Source organism: Palaemon carinicauda, chromosome 17 (genome assembly GCF_036898095.1).
Source record: "Palaemon carinicauda isolate YSFRI2023 chromosome 17, ASM3689809v2, whole genome shotgun sequence".
Lineage (NCBI taxonomy): Eukaryota > Metazoa > Arthropoda > Malacostraca > Decapoda > Palaemonidae > Palaemon > Palaemon carinicauda.
Window position 1 is genome coordinate 55,450,224 of NC_090741.1, and position 21,432 is coordinate 55,471,655.

Here is a 21,432-nt window from a genome sequence, read left to right on the forward strand (position 1 = left end):
TTTATAAACAAGTGTAACTTTTTTTTTGTCTGTATTATCAAGAGCAGTCATTCTTTTAAGCAGAACTTAGAAAATAAAAGATTTTTTTATAAGCCATTTATATTACGCAATCGAGCCTTCGTACGTGACTTGCTGATTTTTTTTTCAACTAATTTCATAATACGGTACGACAGTATACTAAACTCTTCTTCGTAAAGCATGGGCCAGGCAGTTTAATATCTAACCCTGAATACTGCACTATTATATTATGTAGTATTTCAAAAAATATTGTAGTGTATATAAATCCTAACCATATATCTAATACGCAAATGCTTTTTAAATTTTTTGGTTATGTGTACTGTAATCGGTAAGTCTTTTCTAAAAACACAACATGTACATTAGGATTAATTCTGATACCCAAACAATGTCAACAAGCCAATGCACACTCAAATAAATCACACAATTGGAAAAGGCAAAATGTTAAGAAGCAGGGGCAGTATCAAAACTCACCAAGGTCTCTTCTGGAGAGATTAAGGGGGTAGTAGAATGAGGGGTAACACTTGTAAAGGTGTGAGAGGACACATGCTTATTTCCTATTACCGCTGTTGCAGTGGACTGAGAACGAGGTGGGAGGGCAGCTTCAAAGGACCAAGTCAGAGTCAACAGACGGTCCCCTAACATTCTGCCTTCGACCATCGCCTTCTCGGCTTCTCTTCTGGCAGAGTATTGGATCGTTACCGCCGGGGTCTGATCGTCCCACACGTAGTTGGTCACAGATCCCAAGTTCTGTGGAAGAAACGGAAATTACTGTGCTTTAGGTGGATGAAGTAATTTGAACTTGTTTTTACGCCATAAGATCTTCTTAATTCATTCATTCCCTAATTCTTTTCATCAAATTTGGAGAAGTAACCTATATTTGTTTTCATTTCAGTAAGATCAAACTAATAATAACCCTGGTAATTTTTATAAATAAAATCATTCTTCAACTCATTTCAGCCTAATATTTGCTCTTGACAAAATTGAAAGCAATCAACAATTTAAGAATAAAAGCTAAAACTTCTTTCGAGTACATAAACATTTGATTGACATTAACTTAGTTACAAGGAATACAAATTGCTAACAACTTATTCAATCTCTTCTTTTCAGGAAAGATGAATGCTATGCAATAAAATGTTAAAAATTGTATCTGGCTATTTATTTATAAAAAATAGGGCAATCTTTTCCTGATAATCTATACAAGTCAATTATATAGAGAATCTTCTCAATCATTTGATAAGCCATTTAAAAATGACAAATTCGGAGATAATTTGTATTTTTCCTAACCATACAAACCTTAGCTATTTACATGGGGTATTACTTTCGGCGTAGCTGAAATGACGAGCCATTAGAATTTTAACGAGGGTTAATTACCCCCGCGCTAGTTAGCAAGGGGGTAGTGGAGTGGTAGCTAGCTACCCCTCCCCCCCTCACACACCGGTGAACTGCTTCACTTCACTTAGAGGTAGGACTTGCCTTGGGGGCAGGGCTGGTGGGCAAATATGTGTAAATAGCTAAGGTTTGTATGGTTAGGAAAAATAAAAATTATCTCCGAATTTGTCATTTCTTCCGTAACCGAAATACAAACCATGCTATTTACATGGGGTGACTTACCCCTTAGGTAGGATGGAAAGTCCCAGCCTTTAGTGGCTTTGGCTTTAGCCGGGGACTCAGAATCCGAGTGAGCAGCACTCAAGAAAAAGTCCCTGCACCTCACAAGTACATAAGCTTGTGTGGAGGATTGAAGTGTAACTCGTCCTAGGAAGTTGACCTGAAGTCCTTTAGATGGAATTCTAGGCTAGGACATTCCCAATACCACCTCGTCAGGGTATGGGGGACGCGACAGTATTATCTTAATGCTAGGAACACAAGGAAGCATGGTTTACCTGCAGAGGTTGGAGGTCAGCTATGCAGAGAACCCAGGATGCTGCTTTCCCCAAGAGAGGGGAGGATGAAGAAAGAAGTAAGGGCCAGAGATACTCTTTCATTCATGCAGTCTAAAACCGGGTAACAATGCCCTCAACCTTCTGCTACCTGTCCATTAAGGAGCCTGAGGTTAGCCCAGCTGTTGTGCAGCCACCACAGGGCCGATAGAGAATGTATCAAGGCTCCTGTGGGTCACGTCCTGCAGGTAGTGGGCTGTGAAGGTCGTTTGATGCTTCCAGACCCCAGCTTGTAGCACCTGCGTCACCGAGAAGTCTCTCTTAAAAGCCAGAGACGTTGCGATGCCTCTGACATCGTGTGCTCTGGGACGACGTGACGGAGGAGGATCTGGATTCAAGGCGTGGTGGACGACCCTTCGAATCCAAGCTGAGATGGTATTCTTGGTGATCCTCCTCTTCGTCCTTCCCGTGCTCACAAAAAGGGCTTGCACGCGGGGACGGACTGCAGCCGTTCTCTTCAGATAACGCCTCAGACTTCTCACTGGACATAGTAGCAGATGGTCTGGGTCACTTGTTACAGAACGGAGACTCGAAACCCTGAAGGAGTCGAACCGTGGGTCCGGCACTCCAGGGTTCTGACTCTTAGCTACAAACTCAGGGACGAACCCAAACGTTACCTCCCCCATCCCCTTGAATGGGCGACGTCGTATGAGAGACCATGAAGTTCACTGACCCGCTTGGCTGATGCCAAAGAGAGCAGGAACACCGTCTTCCAAGTCGGGTGTTGATCAGAGGCCTGGTGTAATGGTTCGAACAGAGGTCTCTTAAGAGCCCTGAGAACGCGAACCACGTTCCATGGAGGAGGTCTCACTTCCGACTGAGGAGAAAGTTCCAGCGAGGAAGAAATGTCTATTCCTTTCAGCCTGAAGGCTAAGCTTAACCCTGGATAGGTACGGTCCTCGGACACCCCTTTAAGGGTATACTCGGACGCGAACGACCCCGACGCCAAAAAAAATTCTTGAAAAATCAGTTTTTGCAGTAACCTCCTTTTTTCTTTTGCCAAAAAACACTTCAATGAATGCTTAAAACAACTGTAAAGATAAATACTACTCATCTGCAGAAAAACTATTTATTATAAATATTTTAAAAAATTAAGTAGAAAAAAAAAAGACCTGACATAAAAATTCATAAAAAAAAAGTTTATACATATATACACAAATCCTTTTAGGAATTGATTCTTGAATGTTTAGGACACATCTTGATGTATTTTGGATGAAGTCAGACCCATGGAGGTGAAGATCTGAAATGAGAAAAAAAGGGTAACTTTTTTTGGCCAAAAAAAATTGTCCAAATTTCATGAATTTTTTTGGGTACCCAAATGAAATAGGAAGTGGCTAATTTTTTTAGGGAATAAACATATGTTATCCTAAAATAGAAATATGTAAAAAAATCTTCATTATTTTGTAAATTACATTTATATCAGGGGCCATATCTAAAGGTAATTTTTTGAGTACTTAGAAATTTCGTAAAAAAATACATATATTTAATATATAATATGATATTTATGCAGGTAAAAATATACCAAAATATCACAAATTCTATAGGGAACAAGAATATATATAGATAGGGCAGCTTACGCTTCGGATATGTCCACAAAATGGCCGCCAACCACACTGACTCAGACTCCCTAATCTGCCACTTGAAATGTAGGAAGGGTATGTCAATTTCAAGGTGTTATTTACTAATCTAATTATTATTGGATATGCATAAAAATTGTATGGTGGGTTGCTGGATAATTGTCGATTATTTTACGACTATAAAATTAAAATTCTGACCCAAAAAATTTTTTTTGAAGGGAAATAAAATCGAAAAAAAAAATGTAAAACAATATTTTAGCTAAAAAAATTTGATGATATTCAATCAAAAAAAAAGTAAACAAAATTTTCCGACAAATAAACATCTAGAGGAATCATTACTCTGTGATAGTTCCTTAGTACGTAGTAATTTTGAAAGAATTGGGAAAAAACGAAAAAATGGCAATCACCGGAAAATCGAACACATACCTATATATACGCCATATCTGGCTAAAAAAAAGATAGGCATGGGTAGCCAGATCATCTAGAAACACTTTCCAACACTATAAAAACATAAGTTTTGCGACACTACTTGCCAATTCCTTACGGTAACATGACTAAGCAAAAAAATGCAAAACAAATAAAAAGGGGCACTCGTGGAAAAATGGCCATTCTAATATACGGCATTTCAGAAAAAAAAAATTTCAGCCACGTGCTAGGCAAACCATCAAGGCATATTTTCCGACAAATAAACATATAAATGAAATATTACTCTGTGATAGTTCCTTAGTACGTAGTAATTTTGAAAGAAATGGGAAAAAACGAAAAAATGGCAATCACAGGAAAATCGAACACATACTTATATATACGCCATATCTGGCTAAAAAAAAAATAGACATGGGTAGCCAGATCATCTAGAAACACTTTCCAACACTATAAAAATATAAGTTTTGCGACACTACTTGCCAATTCCTTACGGTAACATGACTAAGCAAAAAAATGCAAAACAAATAAAAAGGGGCACTCGCGGAAAAATGCCCAACATTCTAATATACGGCATCTCAGATAAAAAAAAAAGACATGCACGTGTTAGCCCAACCATCAAGGCACACTTTCTAACACATTAACATGAAAAAAAAATCAATAATATACGGAAATTCCTTACTACGTAGTAAATTTTTACAAATATTGAAAAAAAAACAGAAATTGGCAACCGCAGTTAAATACCCAATATACCAATAACTACGTCGTATCTGACAAAAACAAAATCACGCATGGGTAGCCAGATCATCTAGACACACTTTCCAACATTAAAAAAGCAAAAGTTTTACGACACTATTTCGCAATATCTTACGGAAAAATGACTTGGCAAAAAAATTAAAAAAAATTAAAAAGGGACACTCGCGGTAAAATGCCCGACATTCTAATATACGACATCTCAGATAAAAAAAAAGACATGCACGTGTTAGCCCAACCATCAAGGTACACTTTCTAACACATAAACATGAAAAAAAAATGAATAATATACGGCAATTCCTTACTACGTAGTAATTTTTACAAATATTGAAAAAAAACAGAAATTGGTAACCGCAGTTAAATACCCAATATACCAATAACTACGTCGTATCTGACAAAAACAAAGTCATGCATGGGTAGCCAGATCATCTAGACACACTTTCCAACACTAAACAAGCAAAAGTTTTACGACACTATTTGGCAATATCTTACGGAAAAATGACTTGGCAAAAAAATGAAAAAAAATGAAAAAGGGGCACTCGCGGTAAAATGGTCCTCGTGGTGATGAACGACATTTTAACTAAAAAAAAAAAAACATGCACATGGTAGCCAAACAATCCACCAAGACTTTCCACAACTGATAACCTATACAAGTTGCACCATTCTACGACAATTTCATAATACGTAATAACTTTGATAATTATGCAAACTACCTCAGAAGGGTAAACTCGGACGCGAACGACCCCGACGCGTCTCAGAAATCGGGGAAGGAGTACAGCTACAGCAATGCACATCTGGACACTACTAGAGCGTGTAGGGGAGACACCTCCTGCAGGTCGATCACCCACAAATTCAGTCACAGGGGTGAGTCACGTGAGAAAAACCGGTTTTTTTTTACGCTCGGGGTCGCAAACGACCCACCGTACCTATCCAGGGTTAAGGCTGAGCGATAGCCTTTCACCGCCGAGACTGAAAGGCGCATTTCCTCCCGCAAATACACGAGAAACTCCGCTATCGCTGGAATAGTGGCATCGAGGGGAGAGATACTCCTCTCACGACACCAACCACAGAAGACTCTCCACTTTGCCTGATAGACCCCTGCGGATGACTTTCGCAGGTGTCGAGACATCCTCTCCGCAACTTGTTGCGAAAAGCCTCTCTCAGTGAGGAGATGCTGGATAGTCTCCAGGCGTGAAGCCGAAGCGAAGCTACGGCCTTGTGGTAGATGTTGCAGTGTGGTTGCTTGAGTAGCTCGTGTCGCGGGGGGAGTTCTCTCGGGAGTTCCGTCAGGAGCTGCAGAAGGTCCGGGAACCACTCTGCGTGATGCCATAGCGGAGCTATTAAGGTCATTGACAGATTGACCGAGAGTCTGGTCTTGTTGAGCAACCTTCTCATCAGACAGAACGGTGGAAAAGCATAGACGTCGATGTTGTCCCACCGTTGTTGGAAGGCATCTTGCCAGAGTGCCTTGGGGTCCGGGACTGGGGAGCAGTACAGCGGCAGCTTGAAGTTCAAAGCTGTCGCGAACAGGTCCACTGTCGGGGAACCCCACAAAGTCAGGACTTTGTTGGCTACTAGAGGATCCAAAGACCACTCTGTACTCACTATCTGCGATGCTCTGCTCAGATTGTCGGCGAGCACATTCCTTTTGCCCGGAATGAAGCCAGCTGATAGTGGAATCGAGTGGACTTCGGTCCACCTCAGTATCTCTACTGCAAGATGGGATAGCTGTTGTGAAAAGGTACCTCCCTGCTTGTTGATATAAGCCACTACTGTGGTGTTGTCGCTCATCACCACCACGGAGTGGCCCGCCAGGGTCTGTTGGAACTGTTGAAGGGCCAGATAAACGACCTTCATTTCTAGCAGATTGATGTGGAGGTACCTTCTGATTCTGACCATAGGCCTGAGAACCTTTGGTTCAGAAAGTGGGCCCCCCACCCTACTTTTGACGCGTCTGAGAACAGCATCAACTCCAGGGGAAGGACGAGAAGATCCACTCCCTTTCGAAGGTTTTTATCGGTCAGCCACCACTACAGGTCCGTCCATTCCGCAGGTCCCGGGGAATCGTTGCCTTGATTCCACCGGGACTTGAGCCGCCATTGCAAGGATCTCATCCTGAGGCGGCCGTTCGGGACTAGATGGGCCAAGGAGGTCAGGTGACCTAGGAGACGTAACCAAGATTGGGCTGGAAGCTCCTTTCATCCAAGGGAAGGTCTTGCGACCCTCCTCAGCCTTGCTATCCTGTCGTCTGATGGAAAGGCTTTGTGGAGATTGGAGTCTAATATCATGCCTAGATATACCAGTCGTTGAGTTGGAAGCAGAGAAGATTTCTCAAGATTTACCATGATCCCTAGATCTTGGCAAAGTCCCAGAAGCTTGTCTCAGTGTCGAAGAAGGGTCGACTCCGAGTCTGCCAGGATCAGCCAGTCGTCCATATAACGGAGGAGACGGATGCCGATCCTGTGTGCCCACGAAGATATCAGGGTGAACACTCTGGTGAAAACCTGCGGTGCTGTGGAGAGACCGAAACACAGCACCTTGAACTGGTAGATCTTGCTATCTAGGCTGAATCTCAAGTACTACCTGGAAGACAGATGGATTGGGATCTGGAAGTACGCGTCCTTCAGATCCAGAGTGCACATGAAGTCTTGCGGTCTCACTGCAAGTCTGACCATGTCTGCTGTCTCCATGCTGAACGAAGTTTGCTTGACAAACTTGTTCAGAGCTGAGAGGTCGATGACAGGTCTCCAGCCTCCAGACGCCTTCTTTACAAGAAAGAGTTGACTGAAGAAGCCTGGTGAGCCGTCGACGACCTCCTGGAGAGCATCCTTCTTAAGCATGGTCTCGACTTCTGCCCGAAGGGCTAGCCCCTTTGCCGATCCCATGGCATAGGAGCTCAAGGACACTGGATTCGCTGTCAGGGGAGGAAGAGATGTTATGAACGGGACGCGATATCCTTGGCTGATCACAGAGATCGTCCAGGAATTGGCACAGAGTTGCTGCCACCTGTCCGTGCAACTTTGTATGCATCCCCCACTGGTGGACATGCAGGGGGATTGTCAATCCTAGCGTTTACGGCCTCGGCCGCTCCCCCTAGGATTCCTACCTCCCCTGGAGGACTTTCCGCCTTTCTTGTCCTTGACAGGAAAGGGCTGCTGCTTAGACACCTTTGCCTTTGCTGCCGGAGCCTGTTTCGATGTCCTAGACTGACGAGGCAGCTGATATTGAGGAGCTGGAGGCTTATAGGGCCGAGATGTAAGGGCCCTTTGGAGGAGCGAATCGTGATTCGACTTCCTCCACCTCTCAGCTGTCCGTTCCACATCCTTGGGCTCGAACAAACTCCCTCCAAGGATGGAGGAGTGTCTGAGCTTGCCGACATCCACGGCTGGGACTTTTGAGTGGAACCTCTCGGTCACGGCATCACGACGTTTTAGGATCGAGTTTGCCCACAAGTTCGAAACTTGGTAAGCCAGGAACTCGATGGAGCGCGTGCCCGAGAGGAGGAAAGTCTCCAGGGCCTTCCTGGTGCTCTCCTTGGACAAGTCCTCGGATCGCAACAGGATGCCCAGAGACCCCAGCCAGATGTCCAGCCACGAAGTGGCCTGCATGGCACACTTTGCGACCTTTTCCTAGCTTAGGATCTCCGTAGCCGAGAAGGTCACCTGCCGGGCGGAGAGTTTCTCGAGAGAAATTCCCCTAGAGAGCTCTTCCACAGAGTGGTGGAGGGGAAGAGCTAAACAAGACTCCCCCATGATCTCGAAGTACCTCCTCTGTTGTACACAAGGAGGTAGGAGGAGTTTGTTCCCGGCAGAGGAACGGCTGGAGGAGGCGAGTTCGGAGAGCTAGCCCTCAACCTTGTCTCTGGCACTCTTTACTCCCTGGGACCAGGGCAGAGCCGCGCTGGCCTTTGGGAGCTTCTGGGTACCGTAGACTTGGTCCAGGACCGTATCTTTGCCTTCGCGGGGGGCGGTCTCGGGGTCCTTGAATCCGTTGAGTTGTTGCCTCATTAGACTCGGGACTTGCCAGAAGGCATGCTCTGACTCGTGCTGCTCTCCTCCTTGTGAACTGGCAGCAAGGTCTCCTGTCCCCAGTAGCTCTACTTGGGGAGATACGTGGACGTTCTCCTGGGGTCTCGCTAGCTCTGGTCGAATCCGGGTTGAAGACTTAGAAGCAGTCTTCGAGTCCTTAGGTTCCCTCCTGGGAGGGATACAGGACTCAAGCAAAGAAGTCTGGGGGCTCCTCTCCATGCGAGACGGTTCTCTTCCTCGAGTTGGGGTTCCTCCCATTGGTGCGGTGGGAGAACGCCTCACCTCGCTGGATTCTCCTGAGGACGGAAAGGCTTCGTCCACAGGGGAAGGAGAAAGTGTCTGCGAGGGGGAAGGGGCCTTCCTGACAGACTTCTTGGGAGCCAGCTTAACCCTAGGAGAAGTTACCACAAAGTCCACTCCTCTCCTTCTCTTCAGCGGGGACGAGGCTGCCGTTGGTTTCAGTCCCAGATCAGCGAGGGCCGGCTTCATAGCCTGCACGACCGCTTTGATCAGGGACCCGAACCAAGGCTGGCGGCTGACCAACGCAGTGTCAGCAACACCCGCTGGAGGGAAGGGGATCGGCTGATCCTTACGAGTGGATACCACGGGGCCTGCCTGGAAAGAAGAATGTTGCGTAGACCTCTCCGAAGATTCTTCCTGCTCCTGGACGTGCGCAGCTCTGTGCTTGCGGGGTGGAGATCGTGAGGACGAAGATCTGGAAGCACGCGTCCCCGAAGACTCGCACGGTTGGACACGCTGCGAAACCCGGCGGGAATCGCTGGCGCTCGCGCGATGGAGGAATCGCTGGTTCGGGTGCGGGCGAACGTTGGCGCGCGGAGATGAAGGCGCGTGGGCGAGGGTGCGCGGGCGAGAGGGCGAGGGTGCGCGGGCGAGAGGGCAAGTGGGCGCACCGGCGAGTGGCCCCGTGGGCGCGCAGGTGAGGGTGCGCGTGGGCACGCAGGTGAGGGTGCGCGTGGGCGCGCAGGTGAGGGTGCGCGCGGTTGTAAGGGTGAGCGCTGGCGGTCGGGGGAACGATGGCGCGTAGGCGATCGGTGGCGCGTTGGCGAGCGGTGGCGCGTTGGCGAGCGGTGGCGCGTTGGCGAGCGATGGCGCGTTGGCGAACGATGGCACGTTGGCAAGCTATGGCGCGAACAGACGATAGACCACGCACAGGCGAGTTAGCGCGTGGGCGTGTCGGAGACCTGTGGCGATCTGGTGCGTTGGCGCGTAGGAGCGCTTGCGCGCAGGCGAGGGATCGCACGGGCACGTAGGAGATCGCTAGCGCGTAGGAAATCGTTGGCATGCAGTTGCGCATTCAGAAGGAACCAGTTGGGGCGCAGGACCAGAGGGCGAGGTTGTGCGCAAAGGCGAATGCTCGTGGTCGGGCTCAGGAGACATCTCGTGGGCGCGCAGGTGCTCGGGCTGCCTTAGAAGTGCGCACAGGAGAGTGCGCGCGATGGCTGGCGCATAGGCGAACGTCGGCGAGGAGACGGAGGAACAATGTCCTTGCCTGCGCCCAGATCCGGAGATCGTGGGCGCGCGGGCGAACGTTGGCGCGCATCAGGAACAGGGCCCGTGGTTGTGCACTGACGAACAGGAGATCGTGGGCGCTCAGAAGACCGATGGCGCGCATTGCGCGCAGCAGGAACAGAAGTGCGCTGGCGAGCTGGAGAGCGCTGGCGCACAGGAGAGCGCTGGCGCACAGGAGAGCGCTGGCACGCAGGTGAGCACTGGCGCGCAGGAGAGCGCTGGCGAGCAGGACATCTACGGCGAGACTCGGCAAGAGATCGTCGCTGCGTTGAATCAGAAGACTGGTCAGCAGGAGAGCGCTTGCGCGCTACTGAGCGCGAGCGCGGAGGAGAACGTGGGCGCGCAGGTAAGACCTGGCGCTTAAGGGACTCGCCCACATTGTGGGATAAGCCCTTCTGCCCCTAAGGGACCGGTGCCCATTGGACAACGGGGAGCGTAGGCGCCTACTGCGCATCAGCGTCCAGGAACGGAGATCGCGAACGATCTGCGGAGAGGTCAAGCGATGCAGCTGCAACGTTCTGCTCTCGTCGTGGAGGATCCTCTGCGGGGGACGTCGAAGGTGAAGATCCGAAGAGGCGCCTCCTAACTCCCTTGTAAGGAGAAGGAAGGCCTCTACGGCGAAGAAGAGGGCGAGCCTTACGGAGAAAACGACCTCGAGGCACAGCAACGCCACCGTCTGTCCTCCGAAGAGGAGTCTCTGTCAGTGCACTCCCTCAAGGGGGAGAGTCACCCGCAGGAGAGACCGTTGAACCCAGCTCCTCCCTCGAAGGATGTTCGGAGGGGGGAACTGAGCCTTCAGCAACATCCGCAACCGCAGCAGGGGTTTGACCCGACCCGTCGGAAACTTCTGCCACAACAACGTCGACAATAGACAGAGGATCTACCTCTGCTATTACCGGCGACTGTTTGACAGCTGCACCCAACTGGATCAGGTCAAAAAGGGATTTCCTGGAGGGCAAGCCCTTAAGCCCCAAGGAAGCCCAAAGCTGTAAGAGATCATCATTAGCAACATGGTCATCAACAAGATCAATGCCCTCCCCCGGAGTAGGAGGGGGAGCTGCCTCGCTATGGGAGGCAACGCCCTCTCCCGAACCCCGAGATTGGGAAACAAAAGAAGGGCCTGCGCTACCACTCGCCGGCCTCTCGCGAGAGACCAATCGAGTGAGAGCTTCGGAGGAGGTTCGGGCAGCGGAAGAAGAGTCCTTGGAACCTTCCTTCTTCAAGGCAGCCCTTGAAGGAGAAAGGTCACGCTTAGGCTTCTTCTTACGCCGCCGGGCAAACCTCTCCCACTGGGAGGTAGGCCACTCCCTGCACTCACTACAGTTATTATCCCTTTCACACCGTTGACCTCGACAATGCGGACACAAGGTGTGAGGGTCAGTCTCGACCGCCGACATGAACGTTCCACAAGGGCGGTCGGGGAGTCCAGGGCACTTCCGCATGATAGGAAGGAAGGATGAGGCCAACTTCAAGCACACAAGCTGAAAGAAAAAGCAAAACAAAATTAAGGCTGTCAATAATGCGAGGGCGAAGCAGAGACGTCTGCTCATCGCCCGAGCCACAAGTGAAGTGAAGCAGTTCACCAGTGTGTGAGGAGGGGAGGGGTAGCTAGCTACCACTCCCCCACCCCCTTGCTAACTAGCGCGGGGGTAATTAACCCTCGTTAAAATTCTAATGGCTCGTCATTTCAGCTACGCCAAAAGTAATACCCCATGTAAATAGCGTGGTTTGTATTTCGGTTATGGAACAACTAGTAGTTTGAATTCTTTTATAAATGCATCAGTAACAAAGACAATGCAACTAAATGTGTTGATTTTATATTCAAATATTCTCATTGGTTGAATTTATATTTCAATATTCTTGGTATTTCACTATTAAAAATAGCCCATTATTCAACATGAGCTAATTAGATAACATTACACTTGGTCACTTAAAGCCATTACAAACGATGAAAATCTTATTGATCTAAACGACTCAAGTCATTAGAACATTTTAACCCTTCTACCCCCAATGGACGTACTAGTACATTTCACAAAACTCACCCCTTTACCCCCTTGGATGTACTGGTACGTCCTTCCAAAAAACTGCTATTTACATTTTTTTTTGCATATTTTTGATAACTTTGAGAAACTTCAGACATTTTCCAAAAGAATGAGACCAACCTGACCACTCTATGACGTAAATTAAGGCTGTTAGAGCAATTTAAAACATATATATTGAAAAATGTGCTTGAAAAAAAAAAACGCCTGGGGTTAAGGGTTAGAATGTTCCAAATAGCCTGGGGGTAATAGGGTTAAAGCGATTACAAACGATGAAAATCTTATTGATCTAAACGACTCAAGTCATAAGAACATTTTAAATCGATATCAATACCCTTTTCAACACAAAATGCGCCATCATATAGATTACAGAAAATGTGGGAAGAAGTCTACTTACGGAAAAGTGAGCAAGAACCTCCTCTTTATCTTCTCTTTCAAAGCCAGAAGCATGAATTTTGGTTGTTCTTCTGTCAACCGAAGAGAAAGAATAACCAAACCCTCTAGTTCCTCTACCTCTACCTCTTCCTCTGGGGGGAGCGCCCCGGACCAGAGTAATCCCACGACCGCGTGTTCCACCATAAACACCCCTAAAATAAAAATAAAAAAATTTCATTGAACAAGTAATATAAAACACAATAAAAATTATTAGTGGACAAGTAATAATTACCAATGGTTCTTTGAAATCGTGTATTTACTATAACAATAAGCACTTCCTTTTCAATACTAAAACCAGACCCTTTATTTAACAAGCTTTAAAGGTTTAAGGATGCTCATGAATGGCAGAGGCAAGGGACAGTGACATGGCTCTATCAAGCAGGACAATTCCCTAGACTGACCATATATACATATGATCAGTGCCCTAGCCACCTCTCCACCTAAGCTAGGACCAAGGAGGGCCAGGCAATGGCTGCTGATGACTCAGCAGATAGACCTACAGGCCCCCCCCCCCCCTCCTTGGCTCACAAGGATGGCGAGGTTGCCGCGACCAAAGAAACCAACGAGTTTGAGCGGGACTTGAACCCCAGTCTGGCGTTCACCAGTCAGGAACATTACCACATCGGCCACCGCAACCCTTCTCTCATTGGCAGTTCAAAAGGGTTAGTTCTTATTGAATAAATCTATCTTATTTAATAAAATGTAAATGTGCTTAAAAATATGACAATTTAAGAGTAAAAACCTCAATTCTGGCAAAGTTTCAAGGGATATATTCGAGACAAGATTTATTTGCCGTAGTTTTCTGTTTCTGGGATCATGGACCAAAGAAGAAACTAATATGGTTTGATTTACTTTAGTCTGGCAAAAAGTAAGTTAAATAGATTACTGAACCGATAACAGCACAGGTGGTTTTAGTTTTTAAGCGTCGCAGACACATTTCATTAAGGTACTAAGTATTAACCAGATCACATCAATCCAAAATTGGGGGAAGTGCCTTGGTATATGTATGTATGTACATCAATCCAGTAACATTCATTTTGACTTTCTATAATACAACTAGACACCTTCATCCCAATTGGAAGACCAGCAAAATTGCAAATAACGATAAGGGAATCGCTGAATACAAAAGTCCAAGCAATTTACTTGAACTGTGTTAGTTCTCATTTATAATTTGCATCACCCAGACTTAAGAGAAAAATTAAAAAGTTCTTGGGCCATAGTGGTTCAGAGTTACTTAATTGTTTTCTTTTTAATTTTCTTTCCATTTTGGTCTCTCTCCAAAGTTCAGATTTAGCTCAAAATAAAACCTTTTGCATCTATCACAATAAAAACTCTGCTCAAATCACATTTTCTTCCAACTATTCTTATTGGAGGCTGAACTAATCACCTTTTCATACTTTTTGTCCTGCAGATTTTCCATGCTTTTTCTTCACACCCTTTCATGCTGACACCACTAAAGAATTTATTAAAAGCAAATTCTCAGGAATGCAATGGACTTGTTTAACCAAAGTTATGACAGACAGTACTATAATTGATTTTCGTGAGCAGTTTATCAGCAGAGCAATACTGTACATATGGGGCAAAGTGGAGACATGTAAGGAGTTTCAAAATATCAGAAAAGGATATATGAAGACCTAGACTTGACAAAGAATCCATTCCATGTTTAACCTTAAAAAGGAATATTTAATGTAATATGTTAATAATGATGAATTTCCCTAAATAAACTACTATAAGTCCTCAAGGCTTAAAAGAAAAAAAAATTTTTTATGCATATATTTATAATGGAAATGGCCCTCAAGTATCGGATATACCACGAAAAAATGAACTGTCAATATTCTTTTCCAATCTATAGTAAAGTATCTTTGTAACATATTTTGCTTTGTCTTTCATGAAAGAACTACCAGTTACAGACATATCCCTTTACTTACCGCTTCACCCGTTATTCAGTAATGCATCTTTTAATATTTTTTCTTTGCCTATCAAAAAGACCCACCTTTCTAAAGTATATGGACTGGCCCTCGCAGGACGAGCAGGAAATCCAACTGCCTTCTGCTGCGCCTTCAACTGATTGAGACGATTTCTGAGCTTGGTGATGTCGCCTCCCTCGGCTTGGACAGAATAAAGCTCCAGTTCGGTGTCGAGAACCTCTCTGTCCACCTGAGTCTTAGTCTTTGGCAAGTCACTTCCTACTAACTGGGCCCTGGTGGTTTCTATGGCTCCTTGAAGAGATTTTATGGTCTCTATGAGAACCTTCTTCTCTGGCACAGACATCGTAGATTTGTTGCTATCCAGTTTGTCTACCAAAACCTGAAAAAAAAATGACACTCAAATAAAATCCTCTTAAATTGTCAGTTCGTCTTTCTAAATTGTATAGAAGTGTTTTAGGACTAATATTACTACTAAAAGTAACAAAAAAAAAATGATCTTGAAGTAAAAAAAAAAATGACAGAACTCATATAAAATCTTAAATTGTCAGTTCGTCTTTCTAAATTGTATACAACAGTGTTTTAGGATTAATATTACTACTAAAAGTAACAAAAAAATTGATCTTGAAGTAAAAAAAAATGACAGAACTCATATAAAATCTTAAATTGTCAGTTCGTCTTTCTAAATTGTATACAACAGTGTTTTAGGATTAATATTACTACTAAAAGTAACAAAAAAATTGATCTTGAAGTAAAAAAAAATGACAGAACTCATATAAAATCTTAAATTGTCAGTTCGTCTTTCTAAATTGTATACAACAGTGTTTTAGGATTAATATTACTACTAAAAGTAACAAAAAAATTGATCTTGAAGTAAAAAAAAATGACAGAACTCATATAAAATCATCTTAAATTGTCAGTTCGTCTTTCTAAATTGTATACAACAGTGTTTTAGAATTAATATTACTACTAAAAGTAACAAAAAATGAATCAGCATTATGAAGCTTCATCTGTGGTGGATAACGGGGGAGGGTGGGCTGTGGCACCCTAGCAGTACCAGCTGAACTCGGTTGAGTCCCTTGTCTGGCTGGGAGGAACGTAGAGAGCAGAGGTCCCCTTTTTTTTTTTCATTTGTTGATGTCGGCTACCCCCAATTTTTATAGATAATAAAACCTTTTTACCTTGTATATTATTGGTACACCTTCATAATAAATGGTCTATTCAAAGAATAATCCCATATCAGTGAAACCAATTTTTTCTATGAGAGCCCAACTGAGAAAATGTAAATATTGTCACCTAATTTTGTTGTCAGCTGATTTCAGGCTAATGATATTGGGAATATGTGCCCATATAAATAACAAAAAGTAACGTAGAGAGGAGAGGTCCCGTTTTCTGTTTCATTTGTTTGATGTCGTCTACCCCCCAAAAAATTGGGGGAAGTGCCTTGGTATATGTATGTATGTATGTATGTATTCTTAATAGAATTTCCATCCTTTTTCAAAACATAAATATTGTAAAAGAGCTGATAAGTTATAAATTACAAGTTTTCAAACGGTTTAATAAAAGTTATTTCTATCATTAGTTATCACTTGGACATGCAAATGCATATGTTCATTCTTTCGTTGCGATTGGCGATGAAGCATGAACAAAACAATGGTCTCTGTTTTCAGTAACTTGTGTATGAAAACCTTGATACACCCCTGTATATTTCAAATTTCTAAGGACACACAAGTTAAAAACACTTTTAATAACATCACCCTTACATAACCAATAGACACCGATTGTGGTAAAAGCCAGCCAACTGTATGGACAGTTGGTTTTGTAATTTAACAATTCAGTACAAATGAGATAATTAAAATTTGCCTTAATTTTTTTACCTTATCTATAAATGTTGTCTTATATGCGTTAAGTATACAGTTTACTGTACGATGATGATAACAGATATAGATTAACCCTTTTCCCCCAAGGCTATTTGGAAATTTCCAACCCTTAACCCCCAGGGGGTTATTTTTTTCCCAGCACATTTTGCAGTATATTTTTTTCAAAATTGCTCTAACAGCCTTAATTTTTGTCATAGAGAGGTCAGGTTGGTCTCATTCTCTTGGAAAATGCCTGAATTTTCTCAAAAAATTATCAAAAATATGAAAAAAAAAAAAAATTTATAGCATTTTTTTTGCAAGGACGTACCGGTACGTCCATGGGGGTAAAGGGATGGCTTTTGTGAAACGTACCAGTACGTCCTTTTTGGGGTAAAAGGGTTAAAATGACAATTTTTACCTAGAAATCATCTTGTACCACATAGTATACGAAGATGATGATTATCCATTGAAGGAGAGATAATGAAAATCAAACTCATGGTCCAAAGTCCTGGTTTTTCATTGTTTATAATATTTTGTCTACATTTTCCTCATCTTGATCTGTAAGCTTAATGTTTGTGAATGAATTGTTTTCAATATGCTTCCCTGCTTTTCTGGTACAGTATCTATGATTACAGTGCCTATGTAATCCTCTTGTATTCTTTACTTGATATTTTATCTTATTTCTTAGATACCGCCAATACTTTATCTTTCCCACTGTTATCCCTACACTATGGGGTCGGTTGCCCGACGCGCCCTCTCCAATGCCTTCTATCAAAGGCAGCCTCTTCTCTCCACATCATCCTTCACCTCATCTTGCCATCTAATTCTTCACCTCCCTCTCAATATTATCTCCCTAAAAGGTTCTTCCTAAGCCCTCCTCACTCTCTCCAGGGTCCATCCTCAACACGTGCCCACACCATCTCATTTGTGACACTGACACTGTATAGTTTTCAAGTTGCAAGATGGTTTTACATTAAGGCTAGGGCAGAAGTTTCAGCAACCGTCAATCTTTGTTGTATTGTACGTTAATTATAAAGTACTATGTTTAATCACTAAAAGTGTAATTATCCTACAGTACATACTGTACTGTGTATACTTGCCTTCATTTGCTGCACTTGTTTGTCAAGAAGTTGTTTCTTTCTCTGTTCCACTTCAGATTTGAGTCTCATGGCCTCTGCTTTCTGTTTCTCGACCTTCTGCTTTGCAGCAACCTGTAACAACAACAAAAATAATTAATTTCCCTTTAGAAAGATTCCCTTACTATTCACCTCTCTACTGTCTAATCAATTTGTAATAATTAAAACACATTTTTATTAGATAAAAAAAAATGTTTTTTATTCTAACTATAAATCAGGGAAAGCTAGCATGTTGCTAGCCTTAAGCGTAATTCCTAGTCTACTTACTGACTGTAAAAATAAAGTATAGTGTTTTTCACCCACAAACCCATTGATGCTATTTTGTCAACAGGTGAAACACAAGTGGTGTTAGAGTCAAGTCCCGTAGGTCTAAGGTAGAAACTAGGACCATTTACTGTCAGTCACTCATTTGCAACAAACCATTTCATTAAGTTTTCATTTAATTATCTTAACGAAACTTCCCTGATGTTCATACCGCCAAACAGATCTCTGTAGGAGGAAGGTTTTCCATTTATCAGCTATGGGAAAGTCTGAATCCTGAGCTGTGGATTCTGTCATTGGTTAGAGAGCGCTATTAAATCTCTTTGTCCTCCAATCATCCATGGAACCAATACTTTTGCTAGGTTATCTAAACAATCCACCAAGGCCCATATTTCTAAAGTAGAGATTGCAAAACTCACTGGGAAGAATGTGATAGATGAAGTCTTGTATCCATCACCAGGGTTTTACAACAGTATCTAAAAGTTGGAGGCTGGATCAAGATGTTTAGAATCTAAACAGGGTTAAAGTTCTCGCCAAGTTTTTGATGGAAACGCCCTTGACAGACCTGGAGGCTTCTTGAAAAAAAGATTGGATGTTATCGAAAGACTTTACAGAATCGTACTTTCAAATTCCTATTCACCAAAATTCAATGGATCTCCGGTGTGTGAACTGTTCTGTATTGGCTGAATATGCCTGTGTTTCAGTCTCAGGACAGCTCACCTAATCTTCATAAGGATATTCTTCGATCTCAAAATGGATGAGATTTCTGCAAATCAAGGTTCTTTTGTACTGAGACAATTGGCTATCTTTTAACACTTAGAAATTATTTGTATTTTATGGGTTTCTTATCATCCTGTAGTTTTTGTTACCTGTTTTGGTAGTACAGTAGTTTAATGATCTTCAAGTATTTTTATTATTACAAGCTTAACTAAAACCGTAGTTGGAAAAGCAGCATACTATAAGCCCAAGGGCTCCAACAGGGAAAAATATCCCAGTGAGGAAAGGAAATAAATAAACTACAAGAGAGGTAATGAAAAATTAAAATAAAAATATTCTAAGAACAGTAACAACATTAAAATAGATCTTTCATATAGACTATAAAAACTTCAAAAAAACCATCAGGAAGAGAAATAAGATAGAATAGTGTGACCGAGTGTACCCTCAAGCAGGAAAACTCTACCCGAAGACAGTGGAAGACCATGGTACAGAGGATACGGCACTACCAAAAACTAGAGAACAATGGGTTTGATTTAGAGTACTTTCCAGCTGGTGCTATGCTGATGAAAATATTGAGTTGTTGGCTTATTTACTGTATAATAAATTTTTTTTTATGTTTTTATTTATGGATATTAAAACAACCAACTCATTCATTTTGGCTCAGCATTTGCTTAAGGCCATCATTCGGGAAGGAGGGGATATTTTATACTGTGATATGGACACTGTCTATCTGAATTTCTTTCAAGAACCTTTTCATTTTCTTTGTGAGAAGTAAAATGTGCAACGTAGGCTTCGTTACCTTATAACCACTAATAATATTTTCTATATTTTTAAAAACTTATCATAAATACAGTAATGGAGTTTTATAAATCTAATGAAAATTTCTATCTTGAAAAAAACTCTATTAAGGTTATTTCTTTTCTTTATTTTGTAGACTTGACAGAACGACCTAATAGAACTTGTTACCAGCCAAACTATCTTTTCATAAGAGATGTATTTTCCCCTATGGCAAAAAATTCTTATAATTCAAATAACAATTATAAGTTTATTAAGGGGAATCATTTAGCACAATCCTACAAATTAAGACCAGGTTCAATGGGTTAGAGAGCTCCTTTATATTCAGTTGATGAATGAGATTTTTCTTTCTTTTTTATTAGCAACCCTGGAGAAATTTTTTCATAAAAACTTCTAATTCCACACCCGATGGCCCAATGCATCATTAGGTCTGGATTCATTGACAACAATAATATCTTCTTTCTATAAGTCTCTTCTTCATTATCAACGATACAACACAGCTATCTTTGTGATCAATGTCGTCTTGTCAATATTATGCATACGTGACATAAAAACCTGTTGATGGAACTTTACAGTCCTGCAATGTAACTAATGCAAGAAGAAAATGTAGAGGAAATTAATAAAGTCTCAGGGTTATGGTGGCCGATACAGTGACGTCCCTGACAGGTGAACTCCAGACTGGGGTTTGAGTCCCGCTCAAATTTGTTAGTTCCTTTAATTGCTGCAACCTTACCATCCTTGAGCTAAGGATAAGGGGTTTTGGGGAGCCTATAGGTCTATCTGCTGAGTCATCAGCAGCTATTGCCTGGCTCTCCTTGGTCCTAGATTGGGTGGAGAGCGGGCTTGGGTGCTGATCATATGTATATATGGTCAGTCTCTAGGGCATTGTCTTACTTGATAGGGCAATGTCAGTCCCTTGCCTCTGCCATTCACGAGTGGCCTTTAAACACACTTTATTATAAGGTACAATATTCTTGCTAACAGTTTCTCTTTGATTTTCTGTGTACTTACAATGAAGGAAACACACTATTGTAAACAGTTGCAACGAAGACAAAACCATAAAGGTGAACAGTTGCAAAATAACTAATAATACAAGCTATCCTCCATATGTATAATTTTCATCACATGCGTGTTCAGAATGTTGTATGTCAAATTTGAATATAAACAATTTTAATTTCAATGAATTAAAAGGATGGAAAAGTTGTTCATGAGATCTAACTATCAGCTAGCACAAGGGTACTTTCCACAAGTATGAAAATGTGGACAGAATAGGAAAAAAAACGTAATAATGGGCATATAAAGTTTCTTTTCCTGTGATTGTATACTGGGAACTCAGAATAGCTATACTGTACCTCAAGAGTCAGCAAGGGCTGTGAACCTCTACCGATGTACTGGTGCTAGCTTCAGTTTGTCCTTACATTTGTGAGTATCACTCACCTTTTTTCTTCTACAAACTCATTATACACACGGACTACATAAACACAAGATCCAACCTTCCTAATTAAGTTCTAATTTCTACGGACAACTACAAATAATAAAAATTTGTATTTTTCCTAACTACAAATCTGGGTCCATTAAGAAAAGTATGGTTTCACCAAAGTTGGAACATGGCTGGTAAAATTCATAGAGGTGGTGGGAGTTACTTTGACCTGAACCCTAACTTTGAGGGGTGGTTGAGGTGGGAAGTTTAACTTAAAGGACTCGTACTTGTATCCTGTACAAATGATTTAAAATATTTGTAATTTGTTCCCACAAATATAAACCATTGTCCCTTACTATAGGAGACATCCTTAGGACAGAGGAAGTTCCTATAAGTAAACCGGTTGTTTTAATTCACCAGATGTCAAGGCACTTGGACCTTTAAAAGTAACAGAAGTGATGATTCATATCAACCTCCTAACGACGTGGGCATTGAGAGATCATAGCTGTTAGGCTAGGTTCCCAGCAAGCAAATTTTAGTCGGTCCCGGAAAAATCTCTATTCATTGACAGTTATGGTG

The 21,432-nt window shown here is 42.8% G+C and overlaps 1 protein-coding gene across 3 annotated transcripts in view; it reads right to left on the reverse strand.

Annotated features, from left to right (window-relative positions):
- The window catches only part of swm (Zinc finger protein swm), a 99,439-nt gene that overhangs the window by 9,801 nt on the left and 68,206 nt on the right, over positions 1–21,432 (reverse strand). For all 3 annotated transcript variants that reach the window (XM_068391024.1, XM_068391023.1, XM_068391025.1), the window contains 4 exons: positions 17,625–17,735; positions 14,734–15,047; positions 12,703–12,892; positions 490–765 (listed from right to left, as the gene is read on the reverse strand). In XM_068391024.1, coding sequence (XP_068247125.1) covers positions 490–765; positions 12,703–12,892; positions 14,734–15,047; positions 17,625–17,735 — 891 coding nt within the window. The remainder of the gene's footprint in view (positions 1–489; positions 766–12,702; positions 12,893–14,733; positions 15,048–17,624; positions 17,736–21,432) is intronic.